The 20,926-nt window shown below is 39.5% G+C and overlaps 1 protein-coding gene across 1 annotated transcript in view; it reads right to left on the bottom strand.

Moving 5' to 3' along the window:
- Positions 1-251: 251 nt before the first annotated feature.
- The window catches only part of SLC25A32 (solute carrier family 25 (mitochondrial folate carrier), member 32), a 32,700-nt gene continuing 12,025 nt past the window's right edge, over positions 252-20,926 (bottom strand). The window contains exons 2-7 of the mRNA XM_010863492.1: positions 8,647-8,797; positions 6,301-6,386; positions 4,689-4,849; positions 3,707-3,820; positions 3,249-3,394; positions 252-1,695 (exon numbers count right to left, since the gene is read on the bottom strand). Of these exons, the coding sequence (XP_010861794.1) occupies positions 1,557-1,695; positions 3,249-3,394; positions 3,707-3,820; positions 4,689-4,849; positions 6,301-6,386; positions 8,647-8,797 (797 nt within the window). The 3' untranslated portion in view covers positions 252-1,556. The remainder of the gene's footprint in view (positions 1,696-3,248; positions 3,395-3,706; positions 3,821-4,688; positions 4,850-6,300; positions 6,387-8,646; positions 8,798-20,926) is intronic.

The following is a 20,926-nucleotide window of genomic DNA, read 5'->3' as shown; positions in this document are numbered from 1 at the left end:
CCATGTTCTTAATCTAGAACTGTAGTTGTTTAATGCTGATTCATCCTGCAAGTCTGTATGCCCTTAGAGAACAGGAATTATGCCTTATTAATTTAGGGGTACACAGGAGGCATTCAAATGACACTACCTCTAAAATCCCAAATGCCAATCCAACTTGTCTTTCCATACAGGGATTACTATCAGGATTTTGTATGAATTATAGTTTAATTCAAAAGTAGGAAAATACATCACATTTATAATGCATTTCTCTGCATATAACAAAGTAAATACAACTAAGTACTGATCATTTCATCTTTATTTTTAAAACAAAGCCATTTTTAAAATATAAAAAATAGACCTCTTTTCCAAGAACCATTTAAATATGGCTTTGAAAACCACAATATTTTATTTACAACAAATAGATGGTAGTGCAAAAAAGCATTCATATGTAAATAAAAATTACTTACTGGAGTAGCTAATAGGTCCCCTTATATAGATACTAGATGATTGAGGGTATATTTGTTGACATTTGGATCATTCTGGCATCCTTTTGGGGCAGAGGCCTTTATATTTATAGACAATTACAATAACTCAAAATCAAGAATGGCTTTTAGAGTAATCTGTATTAAACCTGACTTTGAGCAACCAATGTAGATTGATCAATTATTTGGGATCTGAAACCACACATCTGAAATCTGAAGTGAAAGTTAAAACTTTTCATTTTCAGTTTGTCAACAAATATACCCCCAATCATCTAGTATCTATATAAGTTTATCTATTAGCTACTGATTTATGGTCAGGAAGGCTAAATAACGGCTGATATTGCCCGATTTTGTTCTGATTTTATAAATAAAAAGACAGTAAGTATCTATGCCAAAAAATAATAGGGGGATCCAGAATTACATTTTAAATTATGAAACCAGCCTCTGGGAAAAAAGTAGTGATGGAATGACAACACAAGTCAGATATTTCTCAAAGTACAAGAAGTATATAACTTCTTGAATTTTTCAAACTTCAAATGCATTCCAGCTGAATTAAAACTAAAGCACATTTATGGAGGATTTATTTTCCCCCCACCAAACTTTCCCAATTCAAAAATGGTCAGGATTTGGGGAATATCTTTCACAGTAAATCTTTAACGTTTAATTTACTCTTCAAATGTCAATGACATCTTTTAAGAGGCCATTTTCTTGCTATTGCACAGAGGTTGATTTTTAAAGCCAATCCAGGCAAATGAGTTCAGAAAAAGCAGTGCATTCTTCAAATCCATCCAGCAAATGCTGCAAATCAGCTTCTACTTGGACAATGAAACAGAGAAAATTTGCGAAATTCTCCACTTGGTGTCAATTTTACTGTTATGTTGCTGGCAGCCATTTCAGGGAGAGGTAGCCAAGTCCCATATCCATGGGGAAGGCAAAAGCAGAAAAACATAGTGAAGACTGAGCTGTTCTGTGACTTCTAACGATTATACACCAAGTTTGATTACGAGCCATGTTGCTGTGCAGTAATCTTCTGAGTTTTATGTCTCAAATACAAAGGAGCATGTTGCTGCCTTGGGCAGATGTAATTATCTTCTCTTAGTTTATGTCGTCTTTTCTAAGGCCAAGTAAAAAATGTGAGACATTTTCATATACCACAAAGGTAATACAGCAGGCTGGAGTCACTCGAATCAAATTGGGGGCAATCCCTTTGTAAAATCCACTGATGCCTTCTTTCCTTTAGAGAGAGAGGGAAAAAGAAAAAAAAAATATATATATATATATACACACACACATACACACTTAATTTCCTACAGAACTAGTCTGAAGACACAGAAGTTTAGCAGACAGGGCGCAGAGCCAGCATTCAAACCTCTGGGATTTGAGTTCATGTTTTCAATGTCCTGAAGTAACAGTTTATGAACCATTCGTAGGGCTTACATGCCTTTTGTGGGAATGAGGAAGAGAGGGCAGGGACACCTCAAGATGAACTAAAAAGCGCTTTAATCATAACCATCTTCCAGATGCCTTTAAGTATATGAACATATAGGAGTATTAACTGATCTAACACAAGCATTAAACATTTCATAAATAAATGCTCAGTTCAGTTCAGTTGCTCAGTCGTGTCCGACTCCTTGCGACCCTATGAATCGTAGCATGCCAGGCCTCCCTGTCCATCACCAACTCCCAGAGTTCACTCAAACTCACGTCCATCGAGTTGGTGATGCCATCCAGCCCCCTCATCCTCTGTTGCCCCCTTTTCCTCCTGCCCCCAATTCCTCCCAGCTTTGGCTCCATCCCTTCATTCTTTCTGGAGTTATTTCTCCACCAATCTCCAGTAGCATATTGGGCACCTACCAACCTGGGGAGCTCCTCTTTCAGTATCCTATCATTTTGCCTTTTCATACTGTTCATGGGGTTCTCAAGGCAAGAATACTGAAGTGGTTTGCCATTCCCTTCTCCAGTGGACCACATTCTGTCAGACCTCTCCACCATGCCCGCCTGTCTTGGGTGGCCCCACAGGGCATGGCTTAATTTCATTGAGTTAGACAAGGCTGTGGTCCTAGTGTGATTAGATTGACTAGTTTTCTGTGATTATGGTTTCAGTATGTCTGCCCTCTGATGCCCTCTTGCAACACCTACCATCTTACTTGGGTTTCTCTTACCTTGGATGTGGGGTATCTAGACAATACTAAAAACAGCACACACAAAAATAAAACTTTATTTCCTTCATGCCTATGGTTGGAATACGGCCTTGAAACTTTTCACTTAGGTTCTCAATACAGATTTACTGAAGTGAACTGAATTGAAATGCTGAATATTCTGTTCTGACCTTTTAGAATTAAAAAGAAACATGGGGATGTCTACCTATAACAGTTTAAGGATTCCCATACTGAAGACCAAGCATCTCTTCCACATACAGAAACAAGTTACTTGCAAAAGTCCTGATACCAGTAGAGATGTGGAGCCTTCTTAATTATATTAAATTAGGTTTTTTTATGACTCCCTATGCTCAATGCCATCCAAATAGTTTACAACACCTAAAATTTAATTTGTCAAAGCACTTTCACATATCTCATTTGATTTTTATAAACAACTCTGTTAACACAGAAATTCAAATTTTACAAATGAAGTCAAGTCTCACGTAGTAAATGGGATATGTTCAGGAAGGAGCCATCAGCCATGTCTTCACCACAGACATGGTCTTTGCTATAAAACTAACGTCAGTTGGATAGTTTAAGATTTATAAGGTACCTCCTAAGAGCCATTCTAACATACACGTGCTCTTACCTCCATGTCTTTGTCATAACATCCAATACACCATTGTAAAACATGTGCTGATCTTGCAGACGAGCTCTTATAACCTGGTAAGGGTATGTTGCTGCCACAGCAAATATTTTGGATAGTGCTGCAACCGATATATATTCTACTGTGCTCTAAAATGACAATATAAGACATTTTTTTTTTAGATGGAATTTCTTTAAAAATAAAATGGGAAAACACTGAAGTGGATCCATAAGTGAAAACTGGTTTCCTCTCTTAACACAAACTCTGTTTTTAACATTTATCTGCTCTATTTTTAACATTTATGTGTCATTAGCCTATAAAGTATTTAGCTATAAATTAAATTAGTGGCCGAGTTGGTACTCATTATCATAGCAATACTACTAAGCATGATAAAATTTCCATCTATTAAATGCCCATAAAAGTAAATACCAATTTTTTTTTTTTTTTCAAATTCATCTTACCAATTGTGCTTCTGGTAATCTATTGATATGTTGGTTGTATTTCAACTTCAATAATTCATATGCCATAAACTGAAGGGCACCATGTGATGTTCCAAACAACCCAGGAATAAACCCCTAAAAAAGATAAAGAAAAAAAGGCTAAACTAACCAAGTTTCCAAAGGACCACAGCTTACCGGGAGGGGAGTAAGGAACGGGTGACCTCAACGTGTGACTTAGAGAAATGGTTATTCAAAGTTTTAGACAGTGCTTCTCACCCACCAGTGTCATGATACTACTTTTGGTAATGAGGACAATGGTTTAAAGTACAATTTCAATGCAGACTTCAGTTTTCATAAATTGTTCTTTGCCCAAATTTGGCTTCTTCTCAGGACTGATTACAGGTCATTATGACCAACCTAGATAGCATATTCAAAAGCAGAGACATTACTTTGCCAACAAAGGTCCGTCTAGTCAAGGCTTTGGTTTTTCCATTGGTCATGTATGGATGTGAGAGTTGGACTGTGAAGAAAGCTGAGCGCCGAACAATTGATGCTTTTGAACTGTGGTGTTGGAGAAGACTCTTGAGAGTCCCTTGGACTGCAAGGAGATCCAACCAGTCCATCCTAAAGGAGATCAGTCCTGAGTGTTCATTGAAAGGACTGATGCTAAAGCTGAAACTCCAATACTTTGGCCACCTGATGTGAAGAGCTGACTCACTGGAAAAGACCCTGATGCTGGGAGGGATTGGGGGAGGAGGAGAAGGGGATAACAGAGGATGAGACGGCTGGATGCATCACCGACTTGATGGACATGAGTTTGGGTAAACTCCAGAAGTTGGTGATGGACAGGGAGGCCTGGCGTGCTCCAATTCATGGGGTCGCAAAGAGTCGGACACGACTGAGTGACTGAACTGACTGACAGGTCATTCAGAACTCAGACAACAGAGCCAAGGGAAATTACAATTGTCAGCTATTTAGAAATATGTTGATGATAATTTATTACCTTATACAATCCACGCACACCTTCATACTTATATATTTTCACAAGCGTATCAAACATTCCTTTATATTGCCGCTGTGAAGCATTAACAACACTATCGTACTGTAACATAAGGCGAGTTTTTGTTACCCATAGTGGGTTGGTGATGCAGAGGGTCATGGCTCCTGAAATCAGATTTAAATACTATTATTACTCAGCATACAGATACTTTCTCACTTCTGACAATCCGAATTAAGAACAGTCTGTTTATATAAAGAATGTAGGGTGCTTGGGGGTGGTGCCTACAAGTATAAGATGTGGTTTCTGAGGCACAGACCTAGGGTTAACAAATGGATAGACATAGTTTTTGGTGGTCTTAAAAAGTCCTCCATGTAGTTAGAAGTAAATTTAAAAGGAGATAAAATGTAAAACACTCCCTTTGAGAGGTGTGAGGACAACAAAGATGTCCTGGCTCCTAAACCAGGTGTGGAGAATGGATGGAGGTCCTGGGAAGCAGACGCTGATGAAGAGATACAGACGCTTAAGAGGAGGACACAGTACAAGCCAGAGGGACTGAAGCCTGGGGAAAAGGACCAGGAAACCAGCATCTCAGCCGTCTGTGCATGTGTACACATATACCCACCTCAACTGCACCACAATCTTCCCTCAAACCCAACTACATAAAGACAAAAGTAATATTTACATTCTTTACAGAAAGTGACAAGTTTATAAATAAATAAATAATCTGGTTTAGTTTCTCATTTGCTGCATTTCCTAAGTAGTTCTTTATTCAACAAATATTGAGTCCTATGTGACTTAGGTCTCTGACAGCAGTTAGGTATTCAAAAATGAGCAAGATAATTCTTGCCATAAAAAATCAATCAGTAAACAAGGAAGGGAGGTTCAAGAGGGAGGGGACCTGTGTATACCTATGGCTGATTCAAGTTGAGGTTTGGCAGAAACCAACAAAATTCTGTAGAGCAATTACCCTTCAATTAAAAAATAAATCTAAAATTTAAAAATTTTAGTAAACATTCAGTAAACATTAAGAAACCAGGGTGGGGAAATTTCCTGGTGGTCCAGTGATTAGGACTCAGCGCTTTTACACCTGGTGGGGGAACTAAGTGCTCACAGACTGCGTGGCGTGACATGATGTTCCTACTCCCCCCGCCAACCCCCAAACCACCAAGATATCAAGGTGTCAAAGCAGGACTCCTAAGTCCCATTCATTAACCCTGTGCCTAAGGGACCACATCTTACAGGTGTAGGTACAACCCCTGAGCACCCCCATAAGTCTGAATATTATACATACATGAGGCAATTAAACAAGGCTACTAAATTGTTTAATTTGAAGATTGAAATCATACTTTAATTGAAGAACACTCTATCAAATCATCTTAAATCAGAGTCATAAGCACTCTAAATGTTATATCCTTTGTGCTAAGTAAAATTCTTGAAATCTACTCAGGGTAATCCATGAGTATACCTGCCTTCTAAGAAATTTCATGTGATAACTGATTAGCATAGTTAGAGGAGCATATTTAAACTCAGATGTTCACAGGGAAAAAGGCAAATAAAGAACAAAAGTGAACACCAAGTTGGAAGCTGATGTTTTATATTTCACACACCACCTTACCAGCTTCAGCAGCTGAGATGAGATATTCTGTTGCCTCTAACCGTTCAGCTCTGCCTTCTGTCTTATATGACTTGATGGCATTGTAACTGGAAGAATAAAACAAAAACACCTGGATAAATATTTGAATGGGAGTCACAAAGCAGGAAATACCATTTTCAACTGTGGGTAATTTAACAATATCCAAAAAGTAGAAGTCAATGCATACTCCAACTACAAAATTAGACCTTTCTCAAATAATGGGTTTACTGGAAGACAACACCATCTCTCCCCACAAATATGGAAGGCTGGCGATACATATGTAAAATATTTTCACCACACACTCAACTGTTAATCGTAACAAAAGAAAACACAGATGATATCATGAGAGATTCAGAAATTACTACTGATCAGAGAAGGCTCTGTGGAGGAGGCAGCACTGAGCCAGGTATGGAGAAACAGGTGCAGCCAAGTATGGAGAAACCGGTATGGGGAAACAGGAGCATGAGTAAAGTGATGGGAAGTGGATGGGAAGACCTGGTTAGTTTAGCCACACTTGAATGAAACACTGACATTTCTGCTTTACTTGGCAGAAAACAGCCACAAAATACTTCTAAGTTAAGGGAGTTATCAATCTCCTTTTTTCTCTAACTCCAATTTCTATCTTCTTCCAGGAAGACGACTTCAACTAAATAAATCTTTCCAAACTTGACCAATCCATTTCATCATAAAACAAGTATATTGTTTTATTATATGATGATTTCAACACATTAAACCTTACATGGCTTGCCCTTACAAACTGTTTAAAGAATCCACACAACTCTAAAGTTATTAACACAATAAATTTTATACATACGGTTTCACCCATCTAAGCATTCCTTACAACTGAAAATAAGAAAAATATTTAAACAATATTAAGGCTGGTTTTTATTTTGCGTTCACTTACAAAACATTTTAAGGTTGGTTTGGATACTGCCATAAGATTATAAGAGATAAGGTAAACTACAGGACACAAAAGAGGAAAAGGCAAATATACCAGGAGAAACAGTGGAAACAGTGGCTAACTTTATTTTCTGGGGCTCCAAAATCACCGCAGATGGTGACTGCAGCCATGAGACATAAATACACTTGCTCTTTGGAAGAAAAGTTATGACCAACCTAGACAGCATGTTAAAAACCAGAGACATTACTTTGCCAACAAAGGTCCGTCTAGTCAAGGCTATGGTTTTTCCAGTGGTCATGTATGACTGTGAGAAAGCTGAGCACCAAAGAATTGATGCTTTTGAACTGTGGTGCTGGAGAAGTCTCCTGAGAGTCCCTTGGACTGCAAGGAGATCCAACCAGTCCATCCTAAAGGAAATCAGTCCTGAATGCTCATTGGAAGGTCTGATGTTGAAGCTGAAACTCTAATGCTTTGGCCACCTGATACGAAGAGTTGACTCATTTGAAAAGACCCTGATGCTGGGAAAGATTGAAGGCGAGAGGAGAAGGGGATGACAGAGGATGAGATGGTTGGATGGCATCACTGACTAAATGGACATGAGTTTGAGTGAACTCCGGGAGTTGGTGATGGACAGGGAGGCCTGGCATGCTGCAGTTCACGGGGTCACAAAGAGTTGGACACAACTGAGTAACTGAACTGAACTGATGTTTCCCTAAAATGCCATGTATTAAACAAAAGCCTCCCCATTCATGGATTCAGTTTCAAGCATAAGAGGCAAGCTCAGGGCAGCACACGCTCCTCCACCTCAGGGTTATAACGCTTTGTTTCCTCACCCTTGAACACTCAGTAACTTGAATGTGGCTGCCACGGGCACTGCCTGTGGCTTCTTCAGTAAGCATCCACTGGCGGGTATAACAAATCGTGATGCCAGTAAAGGAGTGAGGAAATGAACAAGCTTTGAAGATGAAGGAGCAGGTCAAACAGGAGATAAGAAGAAACATGCCTCAAGACTCTTTCAGTCATGCACTGGTTTTGACTTTCTTTTCCCAAAGTACTGTCCTGTGATACATGTTCTGATGAGGGCTGCAAGATCTGTCCACTTCTGCTCTTTCAACTTCAGTATGAATCACATGTATTTTGGGAAGCCATCTTCCTGATTCATCTCACAGAAATGGTTTCTGCAAGAGTGTCCATCTCATCCTTTTACCTTCTTCCTATTAAGAACTTTTTCCCAAACCAAATGCCTCTGATAAATGATTGAAGCTTACAGAAAATGAGACTAATAAGGCATTCTATGCTTCCTAACACTTGAAGTCAGAGAAACTGCTTAAATGATCATTTTGCTTCACCAACTGATTTTTAAAAAAATAATTAAAAACAAAAATTCCTTTTTATTTACAACTGTAAAATCTCCCAGAGCTACTCACAAAAAAAAGTAGAGTCCCCAGGATAAACCTGCACCCCACACATTTGGGGTTACTCCTTGGTAAAGTCCCCGTAGTCCATCAAGTTTCCAAATGGTGGTCAAGCAATGCAAAATTCCTTTATATTTTGGTCTCAATTCCAATCCGTCACTCACTGCAGTAAAGGATACACAGAGTTAGGTGGAAGCAAAGTTCTAGCTCTGAATTATAAACATATGTCACACAACCAGTCATATAAAGGAGGTAAATTCAAAAGAAAATCATTTTTTGTTGATAAAATTATTTTCCAGGATTTGACATTTTAAAACTAATACATTCATATATTTATCCAAGTTTTAAGTGCTTAGTATGCTCTCAATAAAAACTTGGATAAAAATATGAGCAGTGATAAAGAAAGAAAATATAGAGAATGGAATAAATGTTTCTGGAAATTCTCTTGCCACCATCCCTACCAACACACACATCAACAGAAGAGAAAGTAGAAAATCTCATCCATTCTTTTCTCTCAAAAGTTCTAAATTAATAAAACATGATAGGGTAAAACAAAAACTAAGTGATACAATACACATTCTATGTTTTTTAAATAAGAATTCCATAAGAATGTTTTGCAAGTTTAAAAGATAACACTTATTTTAAGTAACTTCTGTTTTATGAAAGATTCCACAAACCAAGAAGATATTGAAAAGAGTAATACAGATGTAATATATCTAATTTACAAAAAAGGATTCACAAATAAGAAAATGACAAACAGTCCCTAAACTTTTATGGGCAAATTACATAAACTGCTGATTCACAGAAAATTACACACAGTCAAATGGAATAGAATGGACAGGCCAGAAATAAACCCACCCACTTACAGCCAGTTAATTTGTGACAAAGGAGGCAAGAATGTACAATGGAGAAGACAGTCCCCTCATAAGTGTGCTGGGAAAACTGGATAGCTATGTGCAAAAGAATGGAATTAGAACATTCGCTAACACCATGCACGAAAGAAACTGAAAATGGATTAAAGACCTAAATTTAAGAATGGATACCATAAAACTCTTTAAGAGGGAAACATAGGCAGAACACTCTTTGACATAAATTGCAGCAAAATCTTTTTGGATCCACCTCCTACAGTAATAAAAATAAAAACAAAAATAAACAAAGAGGACCTAATTATACTTGAAAGCTTTTGGATCCGGTAATCCCATTCCTTGGCAAGTATCTGGAGAAAACTCTCATTCAAAAAGATAAATGCACCTCAATGTTCATTGCAGCATGGTTTACAAGAGCCAAGACACAGAAGCAACTTAAATGTCCAACGACAGATGAATGGATAAAGATAATGATATATATATACACGCAAAGAGTCAGACATGACTGTGCAACCGAGCACACACACACACACACAGATATACACACACACAATGGAATAATACAAAAGAACGAAATGATGCCACTTGCAGCAATATGGAGGGACCTATCATACTAACTGAAGTCAAAGACAAACATCATATGATATTGCTCACATGTGGAATCTAGAAAAATGATACAAACCAACTTATTTACAAAACAGAAATAGACTCAGACTTAGAAAACAAACTTGTGGTTACCAAAGGGGAAAGGTGAGGGTAAGGGGTAAATTAGAAGGCTAGGATTAACATACACATACTACTGTATATAAAATAATCAACAAGGACCTAAGGGTGGAGCACAGGGAACTCTACTCGATACTCTTTAATAACTTATATAGAAAAAGAATAGATACATGCATACGTATGTAGCTGAATCACTTTACTGTACACCTGAAACTAACACAATGTTGTAAGTGAACTATATTCAATATAAAATAAAAAAAATTAAAAAAGGATATCACACATACAACATGAGAAATTAAGCAAATATTTTATAAATGGAGTACAACCTCTAAAAACTGTGAATTACTATATTGTACACCTGTAATATATAATATTGTATTCAATAAAAAAGCACTGAGTTTTCAACCTCACCAATAAAATACAAATTAGACAAGGTAGATTTTTCTCTTTTCTTACCTTCAGAATTAAAAGAGCTTTATGATTTGTTATAGGGAAATTTCCATGGCCTTTTGGAGAGAAGTTTTACACTATCTAATAAGATGCTTACTCCTTGGAAGGAAAGTTATGACCAACCTAGATAGCATATTAAAAAGCAAAGACATTACTTTAAGGCTATGGTTTTTCCAGTAGTCATGTATGGATGTGAGAGTTGGACTATAAAGAAGCTGAGCGCAGAAGAATTGATGCTTTTGAACTGTGGTGTTGGAGAAGACTCTTGAGTTCCTTGGACTGCAATGAGATCCAACCAGTCCATCCTAAAGGAGATCAGTCCTGGGTGTTCATTGGAAGGACCGATGCTGAAGCTGAAACTCCAATACTTTGGCCACCTGATGCGAAGAGCTGACTAATTTGAAAAGACCATGATGCTGGGAAAGATTGAGGGCAGAAGGAGAAGGGGACGACAGGATGAGATGGTTGGATGGCATCACTGACTCAATGGACATGGGTCTGGGTAAACTGCGGGAGTTGGTGATGGACAGGAAGGCCTGGCATTTTGTGGTTCATGAGGTCGCAAAGATTCAGACACTACTGAGCAACTAAACTGAACTGACTGAATAAAAATTCAAATGCAATTATTCTTTGACTTAGAAGTTCCATTACAAATATATCCTATTTAAATATGGCCCCAAATTTACAAAGATACACATACAACGAGGTTCACTGAAGCATCTTCTGTGATGGCAAAAGTGAAAGTAATTTCAATATCCAAAAACAGGGAAATGTTTAGATAAATTATGATATATTTATACTGTGGACTACTCTAAGTATTCAGAAAGATTGACAGCTATAAAAGGAATAGACTGAAACACTGCATGTGGTTAATAGTAGCTATCTGCAGAGAATGAGACTGGTTATGAGTAGTTACAGGGGAAGAATGATAACGACAATTCAACAATACAAATTCGACGATGTAAAGTAAACAATGATGACGTACCTTTTGTAATAAAATAAAACGAAGCAGGTCTAGGGAAAACTTTTTAACTTTTATTTCTGTTACCCTTCACCGAAGAACATTTTCAGATGCTTCACATCTCCAATAGAAGTACTTTTTAAAACCTTCTTCATGTAATAAATATTAAACTAGCATACAATTGGGCTTCCCTGATAGCTCAGTTGGTAAAGAATCCGCCTGCAATGCAGGAGACCATGGTTCGATTCCTGGGTTGGGAAGAACCACTGGAGAAGGGATAGGCTACCCACTCCAGTATTCTTGGGCCTCCCTTGTGGCTCAGCTGGTAAGGAATCTGCCTGCAATGTGGGAGACCTGGGTTTGATCCCTGGGTTGGGAAGATTCCCCTGGAGAAGGAAAAGCTTCCCTGGTGGCTCAGATGGTAAAGCATCTGCCTGCAATGTGGGCGATCTAGGTTCGATAACTGGGTTGGGAAGATCCCCTGGAGAAGGAAATGGCAATCCACTCCAGTATCCTTGCCTGGAGAATTCTATGAACAGAGGGGCCGGATGGGCTACAGTCCATGGGGTTGCAAAGAGTCAGACACGACTGAGTAACTTCACTTTCACTTTCAGCATACAATCATTAAAAATGGTGTTTAAAAAAGCAAAACATGTATGCTGCAGAACATTTAAAAAATATAGGAAGGCATGTGCTCAGTCACTAGGTCGTGGTCAACTCTTCGCGACCCCATAGACTGTAGCCTGCCAGGCTTCTCTGTCCATGGAATTTTCCAGGCAAGAATACTGGAGCGGGTTGCCATTTTCTTCTCCAACAGGAAGGCATAAAGAAAATAAAAACCACGCACAATGCCACCACTCCAAGATGACTGCCCTTATTGTACTATATTTCCTCCCTTTCTTTTGTCTGTGGATATAAATGCCAGTCCTCTACCTCTAGACCAGACCCTTTTGTTGATCTTCAAATCTACATAAATGATGCAACTAACAAACATTGCAGCTTGAACAAATCCAAAACTGAACTAGTTTTCTCCACCCCTTTTGAAGATGCTCTTATTCACTACTCTGTGTTGGTCAATAAACAGGGATTCTCTGGTAGCTCAAACAGTAAAGAATCTGCCTGCAATGCAGGAGACCCTGGTTTGATCCCTGAGTCGGGAAGATCCCTTGGAGAAGAGAATGGTATTCTCCACTCCAGTATTCTTGCCTGGAGAATCCATGGACAGAGGAGCTTGGCAGGCTACAGTCCATGGGGTCTCAAGAGTTGGACCCGGCTTAGCAACTAACACATCATCTATACAGATGCTCAAGACAGAAACCTTGAGACTCCTCCTTTCACAACCTCTTACCAATTAAGACACCCTGTTGATTCTACATCGCAAGTCTTTCCTGGACCCGTCCATGTGTCTCAGTCCACACTGCTGTTGCCCATTTAGAACACCATCACTAGCAACAGAAATTAAATTAGCTTTCTTATCTCAGTTTTGCTGCCTCGTCCCACTAGTTGCACTGCAGGTTGAGAAAGCTTTCTAGAAATGTGCATTTCAATAAGTCACTTATTATATTTAAAACTATTCTACATCCCAAACAATAAAGAACATTATTCATTAACACATTACATAAGACCCTCCATTACTCTTCTGCCACAAGCCCCAGTCTCCTCTTCATTCTCTCTCTCTGTTCAACAAAGCTGCCTTAGGGAACTTACTGCATAGTACTTGGCTCACTGAAACCTACACTTCAAAAATATTTGATGAAAATTGCTAGAATGTTCAACAGTTTTCAGTACGTACACAGCCTCTGACCTTAAAACTTTGGCACAGGCTATTGATGGTCTGCTACAAAAACTCTCTTCCTACCTATTCCTTCACACAGGTAACTTTGATTCCTCTTTCAGGTCTCAGTTTAACAATCGCTTCCTTTGGGGATCCCTTCATTCCCTCTAGATGTGGTTTCCCATGGCATACCATACATTCCCTACCATAATAAAACACTCTTTGTTGCAATAATTTGTGGGATTGTTTGTTTTGTTCAATTATCCTGGCTTCTCATTGCTCTCTGAGAGCAGAGACTGCTTTTTCATAGCAATATGGACACTCCAATCATAGTGCTTTGTGCATTGTAGGCTCTCAAAATATATGTGCTCAGTTGATATAGCCTAAATGTCTTCCATTTCCTTTCCAGAACCAGAGTCCACTCTTCTCTACCATGTTCTGCCCTAGAAGTCTGATGTTGCCTCTAGCTTCTAGTTGAGTTGGGTTGGTGGTGAGCCCAGGCAGATGAAAGGGACAGAAGAGAGCAGATGCAGATATTAATATTTATTCTTGCAGAGGTTGCCTTTGGTAGGCTGCATTCTTCTACTGAAGGTCACAGTTCCTCTCAAGGTGGCCCTCTCTCAATGACTCTCCCTGTCCTGGGGCCCTTCAGGTGACAACAGCCCAAACTGTTTCTAGTCCCAAAATACTGCATTATTCCTTGCGGTTTTCCTATAAAATGCATTGTTTTTGTTCAGTGCTTTAAGTCATTCTCTTTGCGACCCCATGGTTGCAAGGTTTCCCTGTCCTCCACTATCTCCTGGAGTTTGCTCAAATTTATGTTCATTGAGTTGGTGATACAATCCAACCATCTCATCCTCTGCCACCCTCTTCTCCTTTTGCCTTCAATCTTTTTCAGCATCAGGGTCTTTTCCAGTGAGTCAGCTCTTCCCATCAGGTGGCCAAAGTATTGGAACTTCAGCATCAGTCCTCCCAATGAATATTCAGGGTTGATTCCTTTAGGATTGACTTGTTTGATCTCCTTGCAGTCCAAGGGACTCTCAAGAGTCTTCTCCAGCACCACAATTTGAAGGCATCAATTCTTTGATGCTCTCTTCTTTATGGTTCAAATTTCACATTTGTACATGTCTACTGGAAAGACCATAGGTTTGACTATACAGACCTTTGTCAGCCAAGTGATGTCTCTGCTTTGTAATACACCGTCTAGGTTTGTCATAGTTTTTCTTCCAAGCAGAATCTTTTAATTTCATGGTTGCAGACACTATCCACAGTGATTTTGCCATGAAATGATGGGACCAGATGCCATGATTTTAGTTTTTTGAACGCTGAGTGTTAAGCCAGCCTCTTCACTTTCCTCTTTCATCTTCGTCAAGAGCCTCTGTCATTCCTTTTTGTTTTCTGCCGTTAGGGTGGTGGTGTCTGCATATCTGAGGTTATTGATATTTCTCCCTGCAGTCTTGATTCCAGCTTGTGATTCATCCAGTCTGGCATTTTGCATGATGTTCTTTCCATATAAGTTAAATAAACAGGGTGAGAACATACAGCCTTGTGCTACTAACCTGCTTACATCTTCGCTGCACTTACATCTTTTTGCTGCACTCAGTATGCCAGCAAATGTGGAAACTCAGCAGTAGCCACAGGACTGGAAAAGCTCAGTTTTCATTCCAATCCTAAAGAAGGGCAATGCTGAAGAATTTTCAAACTACTGGGCAATTGCACTCATTTCCCATGTTAGTAAGGTTATGCTCAAAATTCTTCAAGCTAGGCTTTAGCAGTATGTGTATCAAGAACTTCCAGATGTACAGCTGGATTTAGAAAAGGCAGAGGAATCAAAGATCAAACTGCCAACATTCACTGGATCATAAAGAAAGCAAAGGAATTTCAGAAAAATATCAACTTCTGCTTCACTGACTACGCTAAAGCCTTTGACTGTGTGGATCACAACAAACTGGAAAATTTATCGAGAGATAGGAATACCAGACCACCTTACCTGTCTCCTGAGAAACCTGTATTTGGGTCAAGAAGCAACAATTAGAACCTTACATAGAACAACTGACTGGTTCAAAACTGGGAAATGAGTACAACAAGGCTGTATATTGTCACAGTCAATATATATACAGTCAACAAGGCTGTATATTTATTTAACTTATATGCAGAGTACATCATGTGTAATGATGGGCTGGATGAAGCACAAGCTGGAATCAAGATTGCTGGGAGAAATATCAACAACCTTAGACATACAGATGATACCACTCTAATGGCAGAAAACGAAGAGGAACTAAAGAACCTCTTGATGAGAGTGAAACAGGAGAGTGAAAGGCTGGCTTAAAACTCAACATTCAAAAAAGTAAGATTATGGCATCTGGTCCCATCACTTCAAGGCAAATAGAAGAGGAAAAGGTAGAAGCAGTGACAGATTTTCTTTTCTAGGGCTCCAAAGTCACTGTGGATGGTGACTATAGCCATGAAATTGGAAGATGCTTGCTTCTTGGAAGGAAAGCTGTGACAAACCTAGACAGCATATTAAAAAGTAGAGACAGCACTTGTCCAACAAAGGTCCATATAATCAAACCTATGGTTTTCCCAGCAGTCATGTATGGATGTGAGAGTTGGACCATAAAGAAAGCTGAACACTGAAGAATTGATGCATTTGAATTGTAATTTTGGAGAAGACTCTTGAGAGTCCCTGCAAGGAGATCAACCAGTCAATCCTAAAGGAAATCAACTTTGAATATTCATCCGAAGGACTCCGACACTTTGGCCACCTGATGTGAATAGCAGGTTCACTGGAAAAGACCCTGATGTTGGGAAAGATTGAAAGAAAAAGGAGAAGAGGGTTGCAAAAGATGGGATAGTTATAGGATCACTGACTCAATGGACATGAACTTGAGCAAACTTCCGGAAACAGTGAAGGACAGGGAAGCCTGCAGTGCTGCAGTCCATGGGGTCGCAAAGAGTCAGATATAACTTAGCCACTGAACAACAATGCTCCAACAGCTATCCTATTTTGAATGTGTCTTCTGTTTCCTACAGGGAAATGGAATGAAAGAGAATTCCAGATTTATAATACTGATTATGTTTTTATAAAATAAATATATGGTAAAATAGGATTTCCAAAAGATCCCCCCGTTCCCCCCAAAAAAGATTTCTAAAGCCTTTCAAAACTAAGATCTGAACAACGATATGATGGTGCTGCCTCTCACAGATATCCCATCATTCGTACAAACAGCCCTCTGGCTGACATGTGAATTGTTTTTTTCTCTTTGCTATTATCGAAAGGTCTCTAAAGAATATTCTTGTCAACAATTTGCACAAATCCTTATATACTTAGAAGGGGAATTAGAAGGGGTTAAAGGGTATAAATTTAAGGTTACAAATTTCACACTGAAAACTGTCCCCCCAGAAAATTTATACAAATTACAGTCCACTAGTCATATCCAGGCATGCCTAATTCAGTGTGCCCTTGCCACTACTTTTGTGCGTACTGCACCCTGGCAAAGAGACACTATATACCAATGCCAGGCAAAGGGGGAAAGCCAGTTTCTTTCATCATTAACCTAACAATGTTACACCATGAAGTGAGATAAAGTACACTAGGCTTTGTTAGTGAGAGGGTAACAGGCAGGAAGGCCAGGGGTCTCCAAATAGAGGAAATAGCCTGCAAGTGTCAGACATTTTTATCTCTCTTAAGCGGCAGGAGGAAACAAACTAGCAATATTTTTTCCTTCTCTATACAAATTTAAAGGGATGTTTCTCTTAAAATATTGTGTTGCCATAATGACACCCGGCTTTGCCTGAAGTTAGCTATTCTTGAGCCTAGAGATAACCAATGCCTTTTTCTTATGGAAATGTTTGTCTTAAGCTATGCTAATGTACTATGCCTTTACCCCAAACTCTGTCTCCACGTCGGTTCGGCCTCTTGGCCCAGAACCTACTTGACAAACCAGTATGGATATTGTTCCCCTAATCTCTGTAAATGAAACTATTTGTATGGTGGTCTGCCCTTCTTCAAGATTCAAGTTAATCATTTTATGGCCCAGGATAAACCATTTGGTGCCAAGATTATCCCAAAATGCATCTTATAATGGGTGAGGGGCCTGGTGCCATTCTGAATTTTAAGACATTCCTTTCTTTCATTAACAAACTGCTAGTGACTATATAACATCCAGCTAAAGACTAGCAGGGGGGTACTCTTTCTGCCCCCTTCTGATGCCTATGTCAGAAGCTTTCTCTATCTCCTTTATACTTCAATAAAACTTTATTACACAAAAGCTCTGAGCGATCAAGCCTCTTCTCTGGCCGCGGATTGAATTCTTCTCCTCCGGGGGCCAAGAATCCTGGTGTATTCGCGTGATTCAACAACAACCTTTCATTAGAAGACCCAGGTTTTGATATTTAACTTCCCTCATTAGCTACCTGGTGTTTTCTTCCTGAGCTTTAGAATCCTCAGCTAAAGCTTTAGCATTCTTAGGCCACAGGACTGGAAAAGGTCTGTTTTCATTCCAATCCCAAAGAAAGGCAATGCCAAAGAATGCTCAAACTACCGCACAATTGCACTCATCTCACACGCTAGTAAAGTAATGCTCAAAATTCTCCAAGCCAGGCTTCAGCAATATGTGAACCGTGAACTTCCTGATGTTCAAGCTGGCTTTAGAAAAGGCAGAGAAACCAGAGATCAAATTGCCAACATCTGCTGGATCATGGACAAAGCAAGAGAGTTTCAGAAAAACATCTATTTCTGCTTTATTGACTATGCCAAAGCCTTTGACTGTGTGGATCACAATAAACTGTGGAAAATTCTGAAAGAGATGGGAATACCAGACAACCTGATCTGCCTATTGAGAAATCTATATGCAGGTCAGGAAGCAACAGTTAGAACTGGACATAGAACAATAGACTGGTTCCAAATAGGAAAAGGAGTATGTCAAGGCTGTATATTGTCACCCTGCTTATTTAACTTATATGCAGAGTACATCATGAGAAACGCTGGACTAGAAGAAACACAAGCTGGAATCAAGATTGCCGGGAGAAATATCAATAACCTCAGATATGCAGATGATACCACCCTTATGGCAGAAAGTGAAGAGGAACTCAAAAGCCTCTTGATGAAAGTGAAAGTGGAGAGTGAAAAAGTTGGCTTAAAGCTCAACATTCAGAAAACGAAGATCATGGCATCCGGTCCCATCACTTCATGGGAAATAGATGGGGAAACAGTGGAAACAGTGTCAGACTTCATTTTTTTGGGCTCCAAAATCACTGTAGATGGTGACTGCAGCCATGAAAGTAAAAGATGCTTACTCCTTGGAAGGAAAGTTATGACCAACCTAGATAGCATATTCAAAAGCAGAGACATTACTTTGCCAACAAAGGTTCGTCTAGTCAAGGCTATGGTTTTTCCTGTGGTCATGTATGGATGTGAGAGTTGGACTGTGAAGAAAGCTGAGTGCCGAAGAATTGATGCTTTTGAACTGTGGTGTTGGAGAAGACTCTTGAGAGTCCCTTGGACCACAAGGAGATCCAACCAGTCCATTCTGAAGGAGATCAGCCCTGGGATTTCTTTGGAAGAAATGATGCTGAAGCTGAAACTCCAGTACTTTGGCCACCTCATGTGAAGAGTTGACTCATTGGAAAAGACTCTGATGCTGGGAGGGATTGGGGGCAGGAGGAGAAGGGGACGACAGAGGATGAGATGGCCGGACGGCATCACTGACTTAATGGACGTGAGTCTGGGTGAACTCTGGGAGTTGGTGATGGACAGGGAGGCCTGGCGTGCTGTGATTCATGGGGTCTCAGAGTCGGACATGACTGAGCGACTGAACTTTAGCATCCTCTTTTATAAAAAAGTGGGAATAAATATTCCCTACCTCACAGGTTGTTGTGAGTTTTATAAAAGATAAGTTTAAAGGGATGTAGCTGAGTGGTTCTCAAGCAATGTTTTGCTGTGTACTTTATAATCTTTCTGGTGGTTCCCTTGGATTTCATGGCTCTCATTTTCCTGTATTAAATGCCTTCTAAGTAAGTTTTCCTTTCAATAAGCTCACAACACAATTTTTCTTTTGAGATTAAAAAAAACAAAACAAAAAGAAATCACACAAAATCATTGATTCATATATGAACCAATGATTCCTTTGTTTTGAGAAGTCATTTAATCCTAGAAATAGAGTATGAAGTATCTCAATAATAGGCAACATCATTCTGTACCCTGTACTTCATTAATACTGTAACCTTATCTACTTTATCATATATTTAGGATCAAATCTTTAATTTTGAAAAATATTCATTTATTCACAGATAATTTTTTGTAAAAAAAAAAAACATTTAAGAAAACAATATTGATTCCTTATCATTGCCAGGCAAAGAAGGAATATAAGCCTAAGTATGACACAACTCTGACTCTGAGGAAGATAAAATTCTCAAGGCAAAATGGACAAACAGTCTCATGACAAAGTCATAAGCACTGTGGTACACCTATGAAGAGCTATGGGAATAAGGAAGAAACATGCTCACCACTGTATATAGGAGCACCTGGAGAGAGGCAGGAGGGTGACAGGGAAAGCGAGGGAGCAGATAAAGGGGAGAGTCCTGAAGATGATTAGAAACTTCTCTTTGGGAAATGGAAAGAAAATTTCTCTCTAGACAAGTAGACAGCTCATACAAATATATGAAGCATCACAGCACCTGGCGCTGTGGGGGAGAATCCTGGGGACATAGTACAGCTGAAGCACACAGCTCTTAGAGGGAAAGGATGGTAGGAAATGAGCTTATGAAGAAGGACAAGGGACTCTTTAAGGACAGAACTGCATCCTTCCTCTAGTTCATATATTGAAGCCCTAACCCCTAATGTGAGTGTACTTGGGATAGGGTCTCAGTTCAGTTCAGTCACTCAGTCGTGTCTGACTCTTTGCGACCCCATGAATCACAGCACGCCAGGCCTCCCTGTCCATCACCAACTCCCAGAGTTCACCCAGACTCACGTCCATTGAGTCAGTGATACCATCCGGACATCTCATCCTCTGTCGTCCCCTTCTCCTCCTGCCCCCAATCCCTCCCAGCATCAGAGTCTTTTCCAATGAGTCAACTCTTCACATGAGGTGGCCAAAGTACTGCAGTTTCAGCTTCGGCATCATTCCTTCCAAAGAAATCCCAGGGCTGATCTCCTTCAGAATGGACTGGTTGGATCTCCTTGTGGTCCAAGGGACTCTCAAAAGAGTCTTCTCCAACACCACAGTTCAAAAGCATCAATTCTTCGGCACTCAGCTTTCTTCACAGTCCAACTCTCACATCCATACATGACCACAGGAAAAACCATAGCCTTGACTAGACGAACCTTTGTTGGCAAAGTAATGTCTCTGCTTTTGAATATGCTATCTAGGTTGGTCATAATTTTCCTTCCAAGGAGTAAGCGTCTTTTACTTTCATGGCTGCAGTCACCATCTACAGTGATTTTGGAGCCCAAAAAAATGAAGTCTGACACTGTTTCCACTGTTTCCCCATCTATTTCCCATGAAGTGATGGGAC

Source organism: Bison bison, unplaced genomic scaffold (genome assembly GCF_000754665.1).
Source record: "Bison bison bison isolate TAMUID 2011002044 unplaced genomic scaffold, Bison_UMD1.0 scf7180017864491, whole genome shotgun sequence".
NCBI classification, from domain to species: domain Eukaryota; kingdom Metazoa; phylum Chordata; class Mammalia; order Artiodactyla; family Bovidae; genus Bison; species Bison bison.
The sequence above is the reverse complement of the archived record's forward strand: the minus strand, read 5'-3'. Positions and strand labels throughout refer to the sequence as shown.